A 20076-nucleotide genomic window follows, 5' to 3' on the forward strand; every position below is an offset into this window, starting at 1 on the left:
CATATGACATGACTTTTTTAGTGCTGTTTTTTTTTAAAAAATTTGTTGTAAGTTGTATGGCATAGATTTTGTATTTCCCAATTGTATGACTCACTTAAATATATTTGTCCTGAAAGTAAAACACCTGCAAATACACGTCATAAGGGTAACTGCAAAAATACTCTTGTTTACAATGTTGTCAGTGACACAGAACCTCTTTAATAGCACTGCTACAGATGTTAGCAAATCAGGCCTTAAATGTACCTTCTTTAAAATCTCAATCTTTTTAATGATGTGATATTTTTCATATGTTGTTCTCACTTATATGACTTACATAAACTAACAGGGTTTGAACATGTTGTGGTGAAGTAAGATGCACATTATGTAGTCTGTCTTCTTGTAGTTTTAACATGGTGCAACACATCACGTAAGGGCGTTCGACTTCAGCACCACTCTTCTCTTTTCCTAACTCATTATCAATTCTCCTTCGTACCTTTGTCTCCATGAAAACAATATCAAGGTCAAGGAAAAGAGGATAGGAAAAGAGGCTAGGAGATAAACAGATTGTCTTCCCCTAGCCCTTTGTCACACCATCCTGTTCCCCTCAGACTGTTTCCTGTGCATCGTGGCCATTATGTTTCCTGCAGTTTCCCTAATCCCAATGTTTCCCTTGTGTTTCTCTGTTTGCTCATGGATTTGGGTCACCTTCAATAAAAAGATTTTCATGTAATCCCAGACTCTACATCTGGGGTCCTCAGTCTACATGAAATACAACACTTTGGATACATTCCTGTTTTTAAATGAAGTACATAAAAAAGGTGATTTGACTTGTTAGTAAAAATCTAAACCATTATCTGTTGCAATCAAAGTAGCCAAATGATCTGGGATTTTATGATTTTCAACTTACATGGACAAAGATTTTAAAAAAACTTTTTACTTGAAGCTACATTCTAAATGTGATATTTTTATTCAAAAAGCCCTCAGAGATTTAATCTTGTATCAATTCTGTTCAATTTCAGTTTTAAAAGTCACCATGAACAAGGGTCTATTAGAAACAGGGGTCCAAGGCATGTCAAAAATTAAGTTTATAAATGTAGCACAAAACTTTTATAAAGGGTTTGGTTCTAGAAATGGTTCAACACGGCCACTCTCTCTCATACTGCTTTGCTTCTTACAGTGAAGCAGGGCCTGATAACCCTTCCTCTTCTTCCTGCTGTCTAAATCAGCACCTCCTCTGTTTATACATTTCTTTGTTTCCTCCCTTTTAACTCTCCAGTTTGTAGATAGGTGCAACCAAAATGTGGTTATGTGTAAGGGCTGACAGGCCCCATTCACATGTTGTTTCAATCAGAGCTCAGCTCCTTGTTCCCTCCTCTTGTGGTGACATGTAAGAGCTGACCGGCCCCATTCAAAGCAGAAACTCATGTTTAGATCAGAGCTCAGACTACTTTCAGTTATAAGGAAAGCAAACTCACACAGTCACTGATACTGAGAGGGGAAATGGCACAGAAAGGAGTTCAGCTGGACCAAGAAACTTTCTCTTGTTCGATCTGTTTGGATCTACTGAAGAATCCAGTGACTATTCCCTGTGGACACAGCTACTGCATGAACTGTATTAATGGCTTTTGGGATGGAGAGGAGGAGAAGAAAATCCACAGCTGCCCTCAGTGCAGAGAGACTTTCACACCGAGGCCTGTCCTGGTGAAAAACACCATGTTAGCAGATTTAGTGGAGCAGCTGAAGAAGACTGGACTCCAAGCTGCTCCTGCTGATCACTGCTATGCTGGACCTGAAGATGTGGCCTGTGATGTCTGCACTGGGAGAAAAATGAAAGCCTTCAAGTCCTGTTTAGTCTGTCTGGCATCTTACTGTGAGAAACACCTTCAGCCTCATTATGATGTGGTATTCCATTACTCCCCAACACTGCGTCTTACTGACAGTCACTGAAGTGGATGTTTTACTGTCAGATCCATCAGAAGCAAAGACCAAAGCTAAATTCTTAAAATATTTATATGAAATCACACTGGATCCAAACACAGCACAGAAACAGCTGTTATTATCAGAAGGGCACAGAATAGTAATAGTAATGAATAAGCCTTATCCAGACATTTTCACTGAGCACTGGCAGGTCCTGAGTGGAGAAAATTTGACTGGATGTTGTTATTGGGAGGTGGAAAGAAGAGGCATGGGAGTTTATGTAGTAGCCGCATACAAGAATATCAGCAGAACAGGAACTGGGAATGAATGCTGGTTTGGACACAATGACAAATCTTGGGCACTAAGTTATTACAAAAACAGTGGCACTTTGTGGCACAACAACATCCAAACTTCTGTCTCAGGTCCTCGTTCCTCCAGAGTAGGAGTGTACCTGGATCACAGAGCAGGTATTTTATCCTTCTACAGCATCTCTGAAACCATGACTCTCCTCCACAGAGTCCAGACCACATTCACTCAGCCGCTCTGTGCTGGAATAGTCTATATTATGATAACTCAATCAATTTTGATGTCTTTGCTGAGTTCGTTAAACTGAAATAGCCTGAGGTCTTTCCTATTTTCATCAATTTAAATCTGTGTTTTAGTTTAATTTTATTTACTTTCCATCATTGGTCTGGCATCTCTCACAGCACAGCGGTCAGATGTTAATCAAACATCATGGGTGATACCGTGACATCTTCTAGTCGTTGTCTGTTTGTGGAGGCTGAAATAGATTCATGATGATTTCTCTTTACAAAAACATTTCTCCACATGGAAATGCACTCTAAATGTTTGTTTTTTTAGTGATGTATTTTTATGGTTTTGTTTCTCTTCTCTCTCTTTTCTCTTTCTCTTCTTCGTGGACCTTCACTTTAATCACACAGAATTTTTGCTTTATCTCACTTTATCTCACAGAATGTTAAACTAATCTGAGAATAACTGTTAGGAGTTCATGTTTAGAGCAGCAGAATATTGATTATATAAATATCTTTATAAATATTTCTGCACTTAAAAATGTAAGCCTTTCTCTGCTCTAAATGTTTGGTGAATATGTTTATATATATCTCTGTGTGTGTGTGTATTGTGTAAAGTATTTGTATGTTGTTCATTCATTTTCCACTTCATGGTCCTTAAATAAATCAGCAGACCTGTCTTTATCGCAGAGATTTTGTTCTCATCATTTGAAAAGGAAAAAAAATTCTTTATCACATCAAAATTTGCAGAGTTCACTATTGCCTGTAGATTTTTATACCCAAGATTATTTTTCAACCAGTCACTCAATATTAAAGATTGTTGTTGTACTGAGCCATAAGGTTCCTTGACAATTTCAGCACTGAAGTGTTTTAGGATATTTAATAACCTCTTCTCTCCCATGGTCCCTGAATCCAACACCATCGTTACACGTCATGACTCCTATGAACAAACTGACAGCGTGATATTACAGATATTGAAATTTCTTTTTTAAAATGTATGGACATACCATTAGTTAGTCAGCTATTTGCTTCAGTTTCGGACTAGCTTCAAACTGACCTGAAGAGGGCAGCAATACGACGTCGATGCATGTATTCTACCGGAAGTACAATAGAAGAAGAAAAAGAAGGAGAACGGAAATGACTTGCCTCTTTATTGCTCAACAATTCTTCGGCATCGGTAAGAGTTTGTCGAGGAGAGATTAGCTGCTGCTGAAGACGAAATCTTCTCAGAGCTTAAGAAACGATCTCCCAGTATGAGGACGACATCAACCGTGAGCACAGACTGGTAGAGACTAACCGGAAACTCGAGATAAAGTTACACATAATAGGTACGTGAAAGTGTAAGGGTCTCAATGAACTAACACAAGAATCCGGCTCATGCAGGATCCTAATCAGATTTGTTGTTTTAGGCTAACAGACTAAAATCAAGGAGCAGCATCGAACCGTTTTTATAGAAGTAAAACAAGCGCTTCTCGTTTTTTTAAAGCGGTAATTTTGCCCGGAACCCTTATTCGAGAAGTCGCGGTCAAGCAAGCCGCACCTTCAGTTGTGCTGCTCCTCTATTCCTGACATTGTGGTACGGGTGCCGAGTGACTAGCACAAAGGAACACGCGTTCATTCTGCAACTTTGAAACGGTTTTTATTTTACTTTATTTGCAGAACTATCGTTTTACTCTGCTGTCCCGTATAGGTTTTGTTACATTATACGTTATAATACATTAATACATTCATAATACATTAATAAACTATTTAACGCTTGTAGTAGTGTATCTCGTAACTCTATTATTTAAGAAAAAATGAGGCAAAATCTACTCAAATTATGTTGCCATGTTTATAATGTTACCATTTATGAACTGTAGTTGCAGTAATCATGTTTGAGTTGATGCAACAGTTTCACTGGATTCCCTTTCAGGTTGAGCCCTGTAAATACATGAAATCCTTAAGAACCTTGTTAGTTGTAAAACGTTCCTCCAGCTTGTGAATATGGAGAAGTAATTTCCACATTACTTTTTTTGCATCTGATTTTTGGGGTTTTCTCTGTATGGCAGGGGTCTCAAACTCCAGTCCTTGAGGGCTGGTGTCCTGAAACCTTTCCATGTGTCCCTGTTGCAACAGACCTGAATACAATTATAAGGCCATCAAGAGTATAGAACCTGACTGCATGCTGAAGTGGCAACCACTAACCTCTTAAGTAAATATAAGTGTATAATATAAGTCATTCACTCATGAGCTTCTGTAACACGAATCAAATGGCTAAATTGCCACTTCAGCATGCAGTCAAGTTCTATAGTCTTACTAATGACCTACAAATTGCATTCAGGTAAGCTGCAATAGGGCCACAAGGAAAAGTTTCAGGACAGCGGCCTCCGAGGGCTGGAGTTTGAGACCCCTGTTGTAGGGTCTTTACCTCACAATATAAAGCTCTGTGAGGCAACTATTGTTATTGTTTAAATTGCTGTATAAATTGAATTGAAACCACTTTATTTGAGAAGACTTTGTCTGCTGTATTGTTTTGTATAATAAAGTGACAACAGAAAAGTGTACTGTAATATGGGGAGATGATAACCATGAAGGGAGTCTGGGTCAACCTGAATTGACACTCACTGCAGTTGTATTGTGTTTGTTATCGTGAAAACTAAACCAATTGCAGTTCAGAAATGGTAATATTGACACATTATGTGATTTGAGTCGACCTTGCTTTTATTTTTTTTCTAAAACCATACAGTTACACAATAGAAATTGGGTCAACCTGAAAAGGAATATAGTAAAACTGTAACCTTAAACAGAATTCATGTAATTTTAATTTAAATATAGGGATATTATACATATGATATCTCATATCATACCTATAATGATGATATAATGATGATTTTTTTTTCTAAACCTGTACAGTTTAATGCGACACCAATTTCTTTTTTTACAGGAAAAGTTGGGGTCATAGCTGCAGTGATGAACTGAAACATGTACAAACATACAAGGATATACAATGTATAAGACAATTTGTAACATTTTGTGACATGCTGAGTATTCTAATAAGATAAACTGAGATATATTACCAGTTCCCTGTGATTTAAATAGTCGTCATAGTTGCATATGAATCTGTGATGTCCACACATTGCAAGATAATGTTAATCTTTCTGCTATCCTCAACTTTACACTTCATTTATTTTTATTTCATTTTAGAAGCTGAATTTGGCTTTATCCATGAAAACACATGGCAGTGACTTATGCCTGAGCTCCAGTGTCTTAAACATGCAGCAAAAGCCACACTGTCTCAAATCTGTCTGCCTGTCACAGTCTCTCTCTCTCTCATTCACACACACACACACACACACACACACACACACACACACACACACACACACACACACAGTAAATGCAACAATTACATGCTATAACAATCAGTAATATCGATAGCGTCATTTCAGCTTTTGATTAGCTTTATGGACAGCAGCAACAGTCAGAGGTCAGGGGAACGGACACAGCTTATGCTATAAACTCCAACCCCCTTCTTCAGTTAGGCTGCCACAGTGGTGTTGTGTTGTTGACAACACTGCTCATATCCAAAGTCAGGGCATCTCGTCGTGTTGCATGAGATGAGCCCTTATGTTTATAGTATTCAGAGAGCATTTGTGTCTTTCCTATTTGTTAAAAACATCCATAATAAGCCCATGTATTTGTTTAAAACACAGATGGCACTTTTGTGATTTGTTTCTCTGATGCTTTCATCTTTGTTTTGCCAACTTCCTGACCTGCTGTACTCACTAGAACAGCAACAACAGACTGAAGAGCAACTGATTTTATTATTCCAGTATTAAAAGTTTCACTAAGTATTTGCAAAAATAATAATGATAATATATAAGATAATTTATATACTAATAACGTATCAATATTTAGTGTCCCTGTATCGATAAAGTATTGCCTTGCTCCTTTTAGAGATGCACTTATGTGTTGACTCATGTACCTATTTAGCTTGGTTGGTACAATACCTGGGACGAGCTTCCATGTTGTGGAGACGCAGGTAATCAGCTGGTAGCTCAATGGTGGCGTTCTCTGCCCTGTGCTAGTCAGTCTGGGTGAGTACCTGCTGTTATGAGCACATTCATTTGTGCTGTTAGCTTCTTCAGCTGGTAGGTGTGGATCATCTCAGGTCAGTGTTGACTGCCTCTTGTTCTGGGAGGCTGCCGTGGTCACTTGACGCTAGTGCTATACAACATCTCTTTCTCCCAGATGTTCTTCTATTGCTCAGTTTTAGCTCTGGGTGGGTCTGCCATCCTATTATTGTTCCCTTGTAGCTGAGAGTACACCTTGGACTGATCTTTGGAGAAGAGGCCATTTATTCTCTTGGCCTCTGCTTGTCTCTTGTATAAATCTTCAGCCTAGTGGCGAGAGGTGTGAGCTTTTGTTCAGCAGTTTCTAGAGCCTCAGTTATGTGCACCTTGTTGTATCTCTTATTAATCCAGGACCTGTCGCTCTGTACTTCTGTAGCTGACTAACCCCCTCTGGGCTTCCCTGATTTTTAGCATTTAAACAAATGATAGCGTAAAATGAAACGATAGACGTTTTTATATCGTCATCCGATATATATCATTATATCAAACAGCCCTACATATGATGACACTTGTTAGTGAGCCAGGGGAGTCATCAATGTTGTGTGGTTGTTTGCTGAAGCCTCATCAGAACTGGTTTCAGTGTAAGAGTGAATGTCAACAAGCCATTCTTAATGAACAGGGAGAAAAGGCTGAGGTGGGCTACTTTATACAAGAACTGGATTGAACATCAGTGGCAACAGGTCTTATGGAGTGATGAATCCAAATGTGAAAAAAAGTTTGGCTCAAATTGTTGTGTGTACCGAGTAGATCAGGAAAACAAAAAGAAGGCCATCTAGGAAGTGTCTTAGCAGAGCTTTATTTTTCAGCATTGTTGAAGCAGTGTAGGAACTTCTTGACAGAGAACAATACAAAAGACAGACAACATCCAAAGAAAAGCTTGAAGTGTCCTTCAAGAAGACAGGAGAACTATTCCTGAAGACTACGAAATGATGCGAAAGCTTGACTAACAGAGTTCAGGCTGTGTTGAAGAATAAAGGTGTTTATCACAAATATTGATTTTTAAGCTATTAGAGTAAGACAGACTAACTTTTTTTCATGTATACACTATTTCTGTATTTTTCCATGTTTCAGTAAATCACTGCAGCTATGACCTCATCGCTACCTTTAAAAACTGTCTCTTATAAAACTGCACAATTTTATGTGTAGTATTCCCACATTTAAAATCTAATTACCAGAATTCTGTTAGAGGTAATCAGATGGTTTTACTGCATTGTTCTATGTCAGCACGTTACTAACCTTTTTCTTGTGTACATTTGTTCCCAAAGACCTCCCACAACAACATGACTAGCAAGGAGGACACAGATCAACAGAAGACCTCCAACAACATGATGATTAAAGAGGACCCAGATCAGCAGGAGACCTCTGACAACAACATGAATATTAAAGAGGACCCAGACCAGCAGGAGACCTGTGACAACAACATGATGATGATAAAGAAGGACAGAGATCAGCAGACCTCAGACAGCAGCATGAATATTAAAGAGGACCCAGATCAGCAGAATACCTCTGATAACAACATGATGATTAAGGAGGACCCAGACCAGCAAGTTTGTAACCAGGAGAGGAACTCCAGTCTAGAGCAGGAGAACCCAGAGCCTACACAGATTAAAGATGAACAGGAGGAACTCTGCATCAGTCAGGAGGGAGAGCAGCTTGTAGTGAAGGAGGAGGAGGTTGATGGTATCATTGTTTGGACTGGTAAAGAACGGCTCAGTCTTCTGGATAAAATCTGGAAACCAAAAGAAAACTTGGGTATGTACAACTAAAACGTTCTTAATGAGCTGACAGAGCAATATGAGTCCTAATAATAACTAATAACTTTGACCTTAATCAGAGCTTAAGGTTCCTTATTTATTTACAGGCACAGGAAAATTTTAAGGGAAAACTGCAATGAGTAGAGCAGGGATGGGGAAACTCCAGGCCTCAAGGGCCGCTGTCCTGCAGGTTTTAGAATCAATCTGGGTCAACACATCTGAATCAAATGATTAGTTCATTACCAGGCCTCTGGAAAACTTCAAGACATGTTGAGGAGGTAATTTAGCCATTTAAATCAGCTGTGTTGGATCAAGGACACATCTAAAACCTGCAGGACACCGGCCCTCGAGACCTGGAGATTCCCACCCGTGGAGTAAAGTTTAGATTTTGCTACAGCATTTTATCCAGCCTGAGTACAGTACTTTGGTTATTTAATTTTAATCATTTAAATGACTTATTTTTATCGATCTGATGTCTGGGCATTTTTCTCAGAGAATCTGAAAACCATCTAAGATATGAAACCACTAATGTTTGAATATTGAGGTAATGTTGGTAGTCCTTCTAAAACCATCTTAAGAACTGAGAGGAGTTGGACTGGGTGACCCCCCAAACCCCATTGTTTAATAAATATATGGCCTGTTGTTACAGACCATTTCCTTTCTCTGCAACTGTGGTGACAGCTTGGTTTCATGTTTACTCCTGGTGGGAGTTGAACTGACAGGGCTTCCCCTTTTCACAAGTTCTCTTCATAATTTGTAGTGACAGAATTTCTAGCATTGCAAAGTGGCATAGGATTTCTGCTTTGGTAGCCTCAGAATCTCCTCTCTGCTCTTCACAGTTGATGTGACTATTTTGGTTTTATCATCCAACTTGCATTTGTAGCCAAGTGTGAAGTGTTTGGAAAGATAACTAGCACCTCCAAAAAGAGGTCATGGTTCTCAGCCAGAAAGGGGTGAATGTCCATTTTGCGTCAGGGATGAGTTGCTCCTGCAAGTGGAAGAAGTTAGATATCTCAAATGTTCAGAAAGGAGGCAGAGTGGAGCAGGAGACTTGAAGTCTCCATACTCCATAATCCATACTGCTTTTGCTGTGCATGCTGTATCTGTTGTGGAGAGGCGATGGGAAATGTAGATGAGATGAAGGGTATTTGGGCTCTCTTAGAGAAATTAAGAGTTTGGTCAGAAGTGCCTCTCCACCTCTGTGTTGAAAGGAGCAACTTGAAAGTCCTCAGGCTTTTAATACCGTGAAAAAGAGAATCGGCGAGTATAACAAAGATTTTTTTCTTTTCTTTTTTTGCTGGGGTGGGGTGGATTTCATTCATTCATGTTGAGGACTTCAGCAGGGATCCGTGCCATTTGTGGCCAAAGTCGAGGCCGGTGCCTTGTACATCGGAATGGCCATGGAGCTGGTGGTGATGCCTCTCGCAGCCGGTCGCCACATCGTCCAGTGGCTTGGAGAACAGAGGCAGACCCAGATGATGCTGTCCCTCAACCACCAAGGTTCAGACCAAAGAGAATCCCTGGTGTTCAACCTCCTCTCAATGCTGCACAATCCCCAGGTGAAATCTTCTCCAAATTTTTTGATGACGAAGTACTAAAATGCTTGTGTGAAAACACAAACAAGAATGCGGCAAAAAAAAAGGAAAACGGCAAAACGTTTGCATGGAAGGAAATTGCACCAGAAGAGCTACAAAAGTACCTGGGCTTGTTACTTTACATGGCAGTCTGTAATTTTCCAAAGATGGTAGACATTTGGAGGAGAAACACAATTTTTCATGTTCCTTTTCCTGCCACTGTTATGTCCAAAGACCGATTTATGGCCATCAATTCTATTCTTCATATCAGTGATCCAGAAGAAGATGTGGCCAATGGCAAGAAAAAGGGCACAGAGGACTACGACACATTTCACCTGGTCAGACCACTCCTTGAGATGATGAGAAGTCGTTGCATGAGTAACTACCACCCAAAGCAACACATTTCAGTTGAAGATAGGATGGTTGCCAACCCCACCAAGTGGGGGCTAAAATTTTTTGTTCTTGCTGATGTGAATGGCTACATCATAGACTTCAAGCCATACACAGGGAAATCAACGTTGTCATCAGGGAAAGGAGTCTCTTTTGATGTGGTTACATCACTAGTGGACAAAGACTATCTGGGATCAGGTTATATTGTCTACTGTGATAACTTCTACACCAGCCCAGCCCTCTTCCAACACTTGAAAAAGCAGGGATTTGGGGCTTGTGGTACATACAGGGAGGGCAGACTGGGTGTTCCATCCTCTCAGGAAAATGCTCTCCATAAAAGATCACCAAGAGGCTCCATTCGGTGGATCAGGGATGGTGACCTTTTATTTGTAAAATGGTTGGACAGTCGAGAAGTCTCCATTTGTACCACCGTCCACCCTGTGTACAGTGGGGACACAGTGTTATGCTGGCAGAAAAATGAAGATGGACATTTTGAGAGCGTTTCTGTCCCCAGACCGACAGCTGTGACCGAATACAATAAATACGTGGGAGGAGTGGACACATCAGACCAGGTGCTGGGAACAAATTCAGTCCTTTGCAAAACCAAAAGATCGAACATGACAGTTTTCCGGCATCTACTGGACATTGCAGTTACCAACTGTTTCATTCTTCACAAAGAGTTGTGCATCAGCAAGCAACAGAAGCACAAGACTCGCCAGGCCTTCCAGGAGGAGCTCGCTGCACACCTCCTAGGTGTTTGCTTGGATGGCAGGCCTGAGTTCCCAAGTCAAGGACACTTTCCTGTCCCTACGAGCACTAGAGATATGGGAAGGAGGCACAGGGCAAGCTTGGGAAGGAAGCAGTGCACTGTCTGTAAGAGGAGCACTCCTTGGAAATGCCAGCAGTGCAGTGTAGGCCTTTGCCTGCAGCTTGAAAGGAACTGCTTTTTGGAGTTCCACCAGAGGCCAAAAATGTCTGGATTTGCTTAGAGAAAAATTAGAGACCCCCAGAAACAAACAAACAAAAGTTCACATATTTGTTGTTGTCTGTTTTATAGTTCAAATTGCAAATTGCTAATCTTTTTTTCATGTACATTCTGAGTACCTTATTCAGTAAAAATCTGTAAAATTTCAACTTCCTTTTTTGTGTTTTCTTGTTATTATTCTCTGTCATTACACAGTTATAGCATACAGTAAAGCAAAACTACTACCAGATGTTGATAGAAGTAGTAGACCTAAAAAAGGGACAAAACAACATAATCGCAACAGATTTTATGACACTTCCACAGCTAAAACAACAAAATAATTCCAGGCAGCCTGTTTAACATTATACAGTTTAAAGGATGCCTTCATGACACCTTCTAGGCAATGAGTTTTGGACATATCCTACTTGGGAGGAGTCCCCGGGGCAGACCCAGGGCACTGTTGCTTGGGAACGCCAACAGTGGTCCCCTGGAAAAGTTGAGGTTTCTATCCACATAAAAACAGAAACTGGAGTTCAAATATTCAGTTTACGTTGTTTCCATCCCTTAAAAATTAAAAATTGGGACTTATTATTGCCCAAACATTAATTTTTTTTTAAAAAAAGCTTTAAAAATTTCCACATTGTACTGTGGAAACCTATCAAAAAAGAAGTGCTACTCCTGCTTGATGCATTAAAATGTGTAGCAACTTTGTACAATTTATTCTAAATAAATGAATAAATATTAGGGGTGGGACTCGATTAAAAAAAATAATCTAGTTAATTAGATCTCCAAAAGTTGAATCTGTTCATCTGGACGTAGCGTTTTGTGGGAGAAACGTTTCGTCACTCATCCAAGTGACTTCTTCAGTCTCAGCTGACTGCAGGTTTCCCCAAACCTTATAAACAGTACATTTGCATAATGACTGAAACCAGCCCACTGAAGGAACAATGGGCTGTGAGGTCAGTTCCTTAATCCACTGGAGCACAAACTGGGTGTCATCAGGACGCTACAACACAGAGCGAACACCATCCCCACTGACACAGCGGCCAGGGAGGCAGAAGAACAGCACATCAAGAAGGCCCTGAGTAAATGTGGTTATCCCAGCTGGACTTTTGTCAAAGCTGGAAAGGCACCTAAAGAAAGCTCCAGTCGATCCAGGAGAGAAGGACAACCGCTGCCCAAGCGAAAACCTGTAGTGATCCCATATGTGTCAGGAGTATCGAAACAGTTGAGACGCATTTTTTCTAAACACCGGGTCTCTGTGGCTTTTAAACCCCAAAATACGCTGCGCCAAAAACTGGTCCACCCCAAGGATCAGGTCCCCCGACACAAACAGAGTAACATAGTGTACGCTGTTAAGTGCCAGGAGGATTGCCAGGATTTATACATCGGGGAAACCAAACAACCTCTAGCGAAGCGGATGGCACAACACAGAAGAGCTACCTCATCAGGCCAGGACTCTGCAGTTTATTTACACCTACAGGCCAGTGGACACTCTTTCAATGATGAGGATGTACACATCCTGGACAGGGAAGAACGCTGGTTTGAGCGCGGAGTCAAGGAGGTCATTTACGTGAAAAGGGAAAGACCATCTCTGAATCGAGGAGGGGGCCTAAGGGTACATCTTTCGCCATCTTACAATGCTGTGATTGCAGCCATTCCCCAAATCTCTGCGAATGGTACTCATGGCCATTGATCAGTGGTCTTTGATCAGTGGGTTTTGGTCAGTGATTGTTGATCAATGGTCATGAGAATTTGCATAATTATGATTAAGGAACTGACCTCACAGCCCATTGTTCCTTCAGTGGGCTGGTTTCAGTCATTATGCAAATGTACTGTTTATAAGGTTTGGGGAAACCTGCAGTCAGCTGAGACTGAAGAAGTCACTTGGATGAGTGACGAAACGTTTCTCCCACAAAACGCTACGTCCAGATGAACAGATTCAACTTTTGGAGATTTACTTTCCTGGATGATTGAGAATGCATCAAGACTAGTTAATTAGAGGCGTTGTAATTAAATAATCTTGATTAATCGCATTTGCTTGCACAAGAAAATTTTCCCCAAAGCTCAAATGTTTTTTTTAATTTAAAAGGGTTTTAGTGGGCGGCAGAATCAAATAATAGACATGGACATAAATGTTGTAAACTCAAACTCTTTTAATTTCTGGGAGAACAAAGCATTTAAACTGAATTTCAATTCAAAACCGAGAAACAAAAATAATATCCGTGGAGAAATTGGGCAGGCTTAAAAATAAAGTCTCATTTTAAGTACTTTAAAGACATTTTCAAAATGGTATTGTCTTTAAATAATAATAAAAATTTCAACGTAAGGTACAGTTTTCCTTCTTAATAAAAAAATAAGGCAGAAACATAAAAGGTTATTTAACCAGCTTCACCTTTAGACTCTGAGTAACCGTAGTCAAAATTATTTTGTACATTAGGCTAAAACAGTGTGATCATTGAACATTTTAGTGCAAAAATTAACAAACCTGTTGGACTCACAATACCTCTATGCTTAGTTACTGTTTGTCTCTTTCAGCCAGTTACTTAGACAAACTAACCTGTTCACATTTTCAGAGCTCAAGTCAGCTCTCTTTTTTGTTACTATGTGACCTGCAAGTGGGGAACACTCTCACATGGGACTCTCACGCGGCAAGGACAGACAGCTGTGGGTGGGTCCCTGCTTGACTCGACCACCAGTGCAGCGGGCAGTCTTTCTCGCTGATGGTGGATTCTGCTCTGTACAAACTCAGGGCCCTGGTACTCAGGGCTTCCTCATCTGAATCAGAGTCTGAAGAGAGGAGGAGGCTCTTTGTCTTTGCTGGCTTCTTTGTGGTGGCATCTTTACACTTTAAGACACTTTAAATCCTTAAAGTGTGGGTCAAGCGCAGTAGCTATCTTGAGCCACTGATGGTTGAGTGTTGCTACACGTTGGGACATGTCCTTTGTGAAGGATCTTAAATTTCACCGTGTAGTTTAAATCATCATCGGAGACCTCCATGGTGTGAGGCAGATGGCAGAAAGCAGGTAAAACCACTGGAGATGAGACATGTCTCACCTCTAAGAAGTTCAGTCACAAACCTGTAGTAGACAGTTCAAGAAAGTAATTATTAATCTACACTAATTGTCAACTATAGAGCTTTTTGAAGAAACAGTAACAATAAGTTAAAAATAGTTTTATTTACTTGCATGGCTTGAGGACAGTCAGCTTTTGGAGTTTTACTAGCTGTGATGGAGTTAAAATGAGTAGCTTGTGCTTTTGTTTGTCTGAAGCAGCAAAAACAGCCTCTTGATTCTTTAGTAGACAAGAAACCATATCCAGCTTTGAATTCCACCGTGTGGAAACATCCTATATGAGTGGCTCTTTCTGTTGCCCCAGTCGTGTTTGGTCCTGGTGTAGTTCCGTCGTATTAGCAGGACTGTGTGTAATGCATCTAATTTTGCTTGCTTTTCAGTGTCATAAAGCTGTTGAATTTTAGTTGAATAGTCCTTCAGTTGGAAAGTTGGATCAACTGATGCTAACTGTAGCACATTTAGCACATGTAGTGGTCTGCAGTCCAGAGCAATCCGTTTTGTGAGAGAATTTGTAAGTTTGTCTGATGTTGACTTACTAATGTTGGTCCTGAAGCCAGTCATTTCATCAAGTTTGGGCTGCTGACACCTTTTGTTGGTAGTTGGACTGCTAGCGCTAACAGCTCCCACAGTTTCTGTGCTCGCTGGAACATGTTTTGCATTTAGATGGTACTGTAAGCTTGAAGTGATTTGGTGGTATGCAAACTCCTTTGTGCACATCTCCAAAAGTTGAATCTGTTCATCTGGACGTAGCGTTTTGTGGGAGAAACGTTTCGTCACTCATCCAAGTGACTTCTTCAGTCTCAGCTGACTGCAGGTTTCCCCAAACCTTATAAACAGTACATTTGCATAATGACTGAAACCAGCCCACTGAAGGAACAATGGGCTGTGAGGTCAGTTCCTTAATCATAATTATGCAAATTCCATAATTATTTGCATAATTATGATTAAGGAACTGACCTCACAGCCCATTGTTCCTTCAGTGGGCTGGTTTCAGTCATTATGCAAATGTACTGTTTATAAGGTTTGGGGAAACCTGCAGTCAGCTGAGACTGAAGAAGTCACTTGATGAGTGACAAACGCTTTCTCCCACAAAACGCTACGTCCAGATGAACAGATTCAACTTTTGGAGATTTACTTTCCTGGATGACTGAGAATGCATCAAGATCCTTTGTGCACAGTTTGCACAAAACCAAACTTTTATCAAGGCATTACTTAGTAGACTTTTGAAATGAAGTTTGGCTCCAATCAGTCCTAGCAATACACTTTCTTCTGAGTCTTCAGTTTTTGTAGCTGTTTGCATCAGTGTAATCGTATACCAGGAAATCATGCATTGACAAAACTTATGCTTTGCATGGAATGCAAAGGGTGATTAAATGCGTTAATTTTTTTAATGCGTTACTTTTCTAAAAATTAGTTAATCACAGTTAACGCATTTAATTCACCCCTACAAAATATAAAAAGTAATAAGTAGAAGAGAAAAATCTAATATGTGTCATAAAATCATAGGTATATACTGATTTAAAAAACTATATTACTGCAGAGTGGAGAATTACAGCCAAGGGCACCAAGCTTTTGTCAAGATGTAATGAATAGTTTTTATTCTTTAGAACTTTTTCCACCTGGATAACTGGACTGCTGATGGCAAATTACATGATATTTTCTCAAATATGTGTTTTTTCTATCATTTTTGTCTATGCAGACCTCCCACAACAGCATGACTGTAAGGAGGAAGAAGTACTCATAGACCAGCAGGTCTGTAACCAGGAGAGGAGCTCCAGTCTGGACCAGGACTCAGAGCCCCCACAGATTAAAGATGAAAAGGAGGAACTATGCATTAGTCAGGAGGGAGAGCAGCTTCCAGTGAAGCAGGAGGTTGATACTTTTACGGTCACTCCAGGACCAAACACTGACCTGCTCCTTTCTTGCAAGTCTTCTGAAACTGAAACCCAAAGACAGGAAGAAAGCAAGCATGTTCTCTCAGGATTAATTATACATTTTGAGCTGAAGAACACATCACAACAGACAAATGGAAGTCACAGTAACACAGTAGACACCTGTCAGGGTAAAACTGATACAAACAAAAAGCCTATAAAATGTGAAACTTGTGGAAAAACATTTCGGTTTGACTGCCACTTAGCAAAACATGCCCGAGTTCACACGGGTGAGAAACCTTATTCTTGTAGCAGTTGTGGAAAAAGGTTCACTCAGATGGTAAACTTGAAAATTCACATGAGACTCCATACAGGTGAGAAGCCATATACTTGTAACACCTGTGGGAAAAAGTTTACTTTCTTATCACCTTTCAAAATCCATGTTAAACATCATGCAGGTGACAGGCCATTTCCTTGTAGCATCTGTGGGAAAAGATTTGTTATAAAGGCGGGACTGGAAAGTCACATGAAAAGTCACACAGGTGAGAAGGCGTATCCATGTAGCACCTGTGGGAAAAGATTCTCACTGAAGTCAGGATTGGACAGTCACATGACAATCCACACAGGTGAGAAGCCTTTTTCCTGTAGCACCTGTGGGAGAAGATTCAGAAAAAAATCAATATTGGAAGGCCATTTAAGAACGCACACAGGTGAGAAACCTTTCCCCTGTACCTACTGTGGGAATGTATTCAGTCGGAGGGTAAACTTGAAAACACACATGAGAAAACATACAGGTGAGAAGCCGTATTCTTGTAGTGAGTGTGGGAAAAGATTTAGTAGCTTTTCAGGATTCAAAAATCATATGAGAATCCACTCAGGTGAAAAACCATATTCTTGCAGCACCTGTGGGAAAAGATTCACTCAGAGATCAGGACTGGAAACACACATGAGAATTCACACGGGTGAGAGGCCACATACTTGTGGAACTTGTGGCAAAAACTTTAGTGATTCATCAGCAATCAGAAAACATGTGAGAGTCCACATAGGTGAGAAACCTCATACTTGTGGTGCCTGTGGAAAAAATTTCAGTGATGAGTTGAAATTCAAAAGTCATCTCAAAGTTCACACAGGAGAGAACTTACGTTTCTGTAGTGTCTGTGGAAGAGGATTCACTCAGGTGAATCACTTGACAAGACATATGAGAACTCACACGGGTGAGAAGCCATATTCTTGTAGCACCTGTGGGAAAGGATTTGGTGACTTATCAGGGTTGAAAAGACACATGAGAATCCATACGGGTGAAAGACCATATTCCTGTAGCACCTGTGGGAAGACTTTTAGTGACTTAACAGGATTCAAAACTCACACAAGACTTCACACGGGTGAAAAGCCATATTCCTGTAGTGTGTGTGAGAAAAGTTTTATTCAGATGGTACACTTAAAAAATCATATGAGAAGGCATACAGGTGAAAGGCCACACTCTTGTAGCATCTGTGACAAAAGATTTAGTTATGCCACAAACCTGAAAAATCACATGAAAAGTCACACTAGTTAAGAGTTTCCCACTCACTTAACCCTTAGATGCACACGTGGGGTCAAAAATGACCCCATGGGTTGTTTTTCTTGAAAATCTTTAAAATGCAAAGTTGTAATATATTCATATTTCAGGTGTACCTCATAAAATATGTTTGTAACATGAGGCCATTTGCATTTTTATTTATTTTTTCATTAATTTAAAAAAAAAATGCAGTTTTTGTATCACTACCCCACTCTTCCACAAGTGGGGTCAAAAATGACCCAGAGCAATTCGAAGATTTAAAGATATTCGCCGTTTCTTGCACTGATGGCAAGAGGACCAGAGCCTACCGACTGAAAAGAAACCACATGGCAGCTTTCCGCTACATATGGGGCCTGTTCCTGGTCAACTGCAGGCAGAAATTCATCCTCAGTGATTGTGTTACAGTGGGTGAACAACTTGTGCCTTTCAGAGGGAAGGCCCAGCTTCTGCAGTATATGCAGAGCAAGCATACAAAAGTGATACAAGTGATACAAAAATTGCAATTTCTTAAAATTAATGAAAAAATAAATAAAAATGCAAAGGGCCTCATGTCACAAACATGTTTTATGAGGAATACCTCAAATATGAAAATATTACAACTCTTTGTTTTAAAGATTTTGAAGAATAACAACCGAGTTTATAGCAAAATGCATTGTTTCTATTTGGGGTCATTTTTGACCCCACTTGTGGAAGAGTGTAGGTATTGGTAGGTTGTGCATCCAAGGGTTAAAAACCTGACCTCATATGCATTTTATTTCCATAACATTAACGAACTGTACCAATCATTTATTCAATTTGCTGTCTTATTCTTATGATGAATGGCAACGGTGTGTACCTGTCCTGTACCACTACACTGCTGTTTTTCAGATAATCAATCAATAATTATCTCGTGGGGCATAAGTTTGACAGCCCTGATGTAGCGGAAACCCTGATTTTATATTTGTGTGAATTGATTTTTGTTGTTCTTTTGTTTTAGGCTGTAGAGATGACAAACATAAGTTGTAGATGTAGGTTGTGTTTTAATAAATACCTTTCTTATAGAAAATCAAGGATAGATGAACTTCATGCTTTTTATGGAAAACATTTAAATTAGTTGTTCAAAGTTTAGCAAGAAAGTGCCACACATAGGACAGAAATACGTCATTATGTACTTGAGGAGCTAATAATCTTAATGAAAATTAACCTTCAGTGTGTGTTGAACGGTTATGAGTTTTATGCAGTTCGAGTAAAGTTTTAAAAGTAATCCTTATATATTTTTCTGACTAGTAATATCTAAAATATAAAGGAAACATAAATTCTGCCTTACTTCACACATTTTTCTTGGTTACTGATATTTTTTATATAAATGTAGAAGCAGATTTTTTTTTCTTTTTTTTACTATTTGAATAAACATGTCCCTGTCTGTGTTATAGTTCTTGTTTAGCTGCAGGTTCACAGTTCAAACTGCATGAAAATGTTATAAATTTTGGTGATCATGTCAACAATTATTTGTATTGAATTTGATGTGAACTCAGTAACATAGAGTTTGACCTGCTTGATATGAAATATATTTACTCTATTGGTTTAATGTGCAGTCTAATGAGAGGGATGAATTGAAGTAACCAACTGAAATCATTAGAAGTAAACCTCTTTTTGTGCAAATGTGGATTTAATATTTTTTTCAACAAGATGGGAAAAGTGTTTTTACCTTAGATCAAATTTTATAATGGTATTTTGGTTACAGGAAACTTGTTACACTGCAGGAGCCTTGCATGAGTCACGGTCGGAATGAACCTGATATACTGCATGCTGCGCCTTGGTGCAGCCCCACAGTTCATCCTCCATCTGAAACGAGGAATTTTACTGAATTTTACTGTTTTGTCAAACTTTGCACATCTGTTGCAAAACAAAATAAACTATTAAAACCATCTTCTCGCTTCTTAAAAGTAATTCCTCGCATAAAAACAATACACACAGCTATTATATGCTGTGTATTGTTTCATTAGGGATTTTCACAGCAGATCATCTGCTTCCATCTGATTCTTCTTCTTGTGTTACACCAACCCACTGCATGTCCTCCTTCACCACATCCATGAACGTCCTCTGTTTTCTTCCTCTTCTCCTCCTCCTTTAAAGCTCTAGTCTTTAACTTTCCTTTTCCAATATGTCCACTAGCCCTCCTCTGCGCATGCCCAAACCATCTCAGCGGTGCCTCTCTAACCTTGCCTCCAAAATGCTTGAGCTGAGCTGTCCATCAGATATATGAATCTTGTCCATCTTGGCAACTCTCAATGAAAATCTGAGCACCTTGAGCTCTGCTTCCTCCAGTTTGACCTTCTGTCTTTTAGTGTCACATTTCCCAAACCATAAATCA

At 39.7% G+C, this 20076-nt stretch overlaps 1 protein-coding gene across 3 annotated transcripts; it reads left to right on the forward strand.

Moving 5' to 3' along the window:
- The first annotated feature begins 3542 nt into the window (after positions 1 to 3542).
- LOC116311767 (oocyte zinc finger protein XlCOF6-like) lies at positions 3543 to 19630 on the forward strand. 3 transcript variants are annotated; one of them, XM_031728975.2, is made up of 4 exons: positions 3543 to 3754; positions 7804 to 8290; positions 15994 to 16875; positions 19447 to 19630. In XM_031728975.2, exons 2-4 carry the CDS (start codon positions 7819 to 7821, stop codon positions 19476 to 19478), a joined length of 1386 nt encoding a protein of 461 aa, XP_031584835.1. In that variant the 5' UTR covers positions 3543 to 3754; positions 7804 to 7818; the 3' UTR covers positions 19479 to 19630. The 3 variants fall into 3 exon arrangements, with proteins under 3 accessions (XP_031584835.1, XP_031584834.1, XP_039457946.1); XM_031728974.2 differs by having other exon boundaries at positions 15994 to 19630; XM_039602012.1 differs by lacking the exons at positions 15994 to 16875; positions 19447 to 19630 and adding an exon at positions 9633 to 11390.
- Positions 19631 to 20076: the final 446 nt, after the last annotated feature.

This window comes from Oreochromis aureus, linkage group 18 (genome assembly GCF_013358895.1).
Source record: "Oreochromis aureus strain Israel breed Guangdong linkage group 18, ZZ_aureus, whole genome shotgun sequence".
NCBI lineage: Eukaryota > Metazoa > Chordata > Actinopteri > Cichliformes > Cichlidae > Oreochromis > Oreochromis aureus.

Excerpts from the sequence above, each read along its gene's own strand:
- LOC116311767 (XM_031728974.2), top strand. The coding sequence starts at position 7,819 with ATGACTAGCAAGGAGGACACAGATCAACAGAAGACCTCCAACAACATG. Across the intron at positions 8,291-15,993 it reads GAAACCAAAAGAAAACTTGG|ACCTCCCACAACAGCATGAC; the intron begins GTATGTACAACT and ends TTGTCTATGCAG.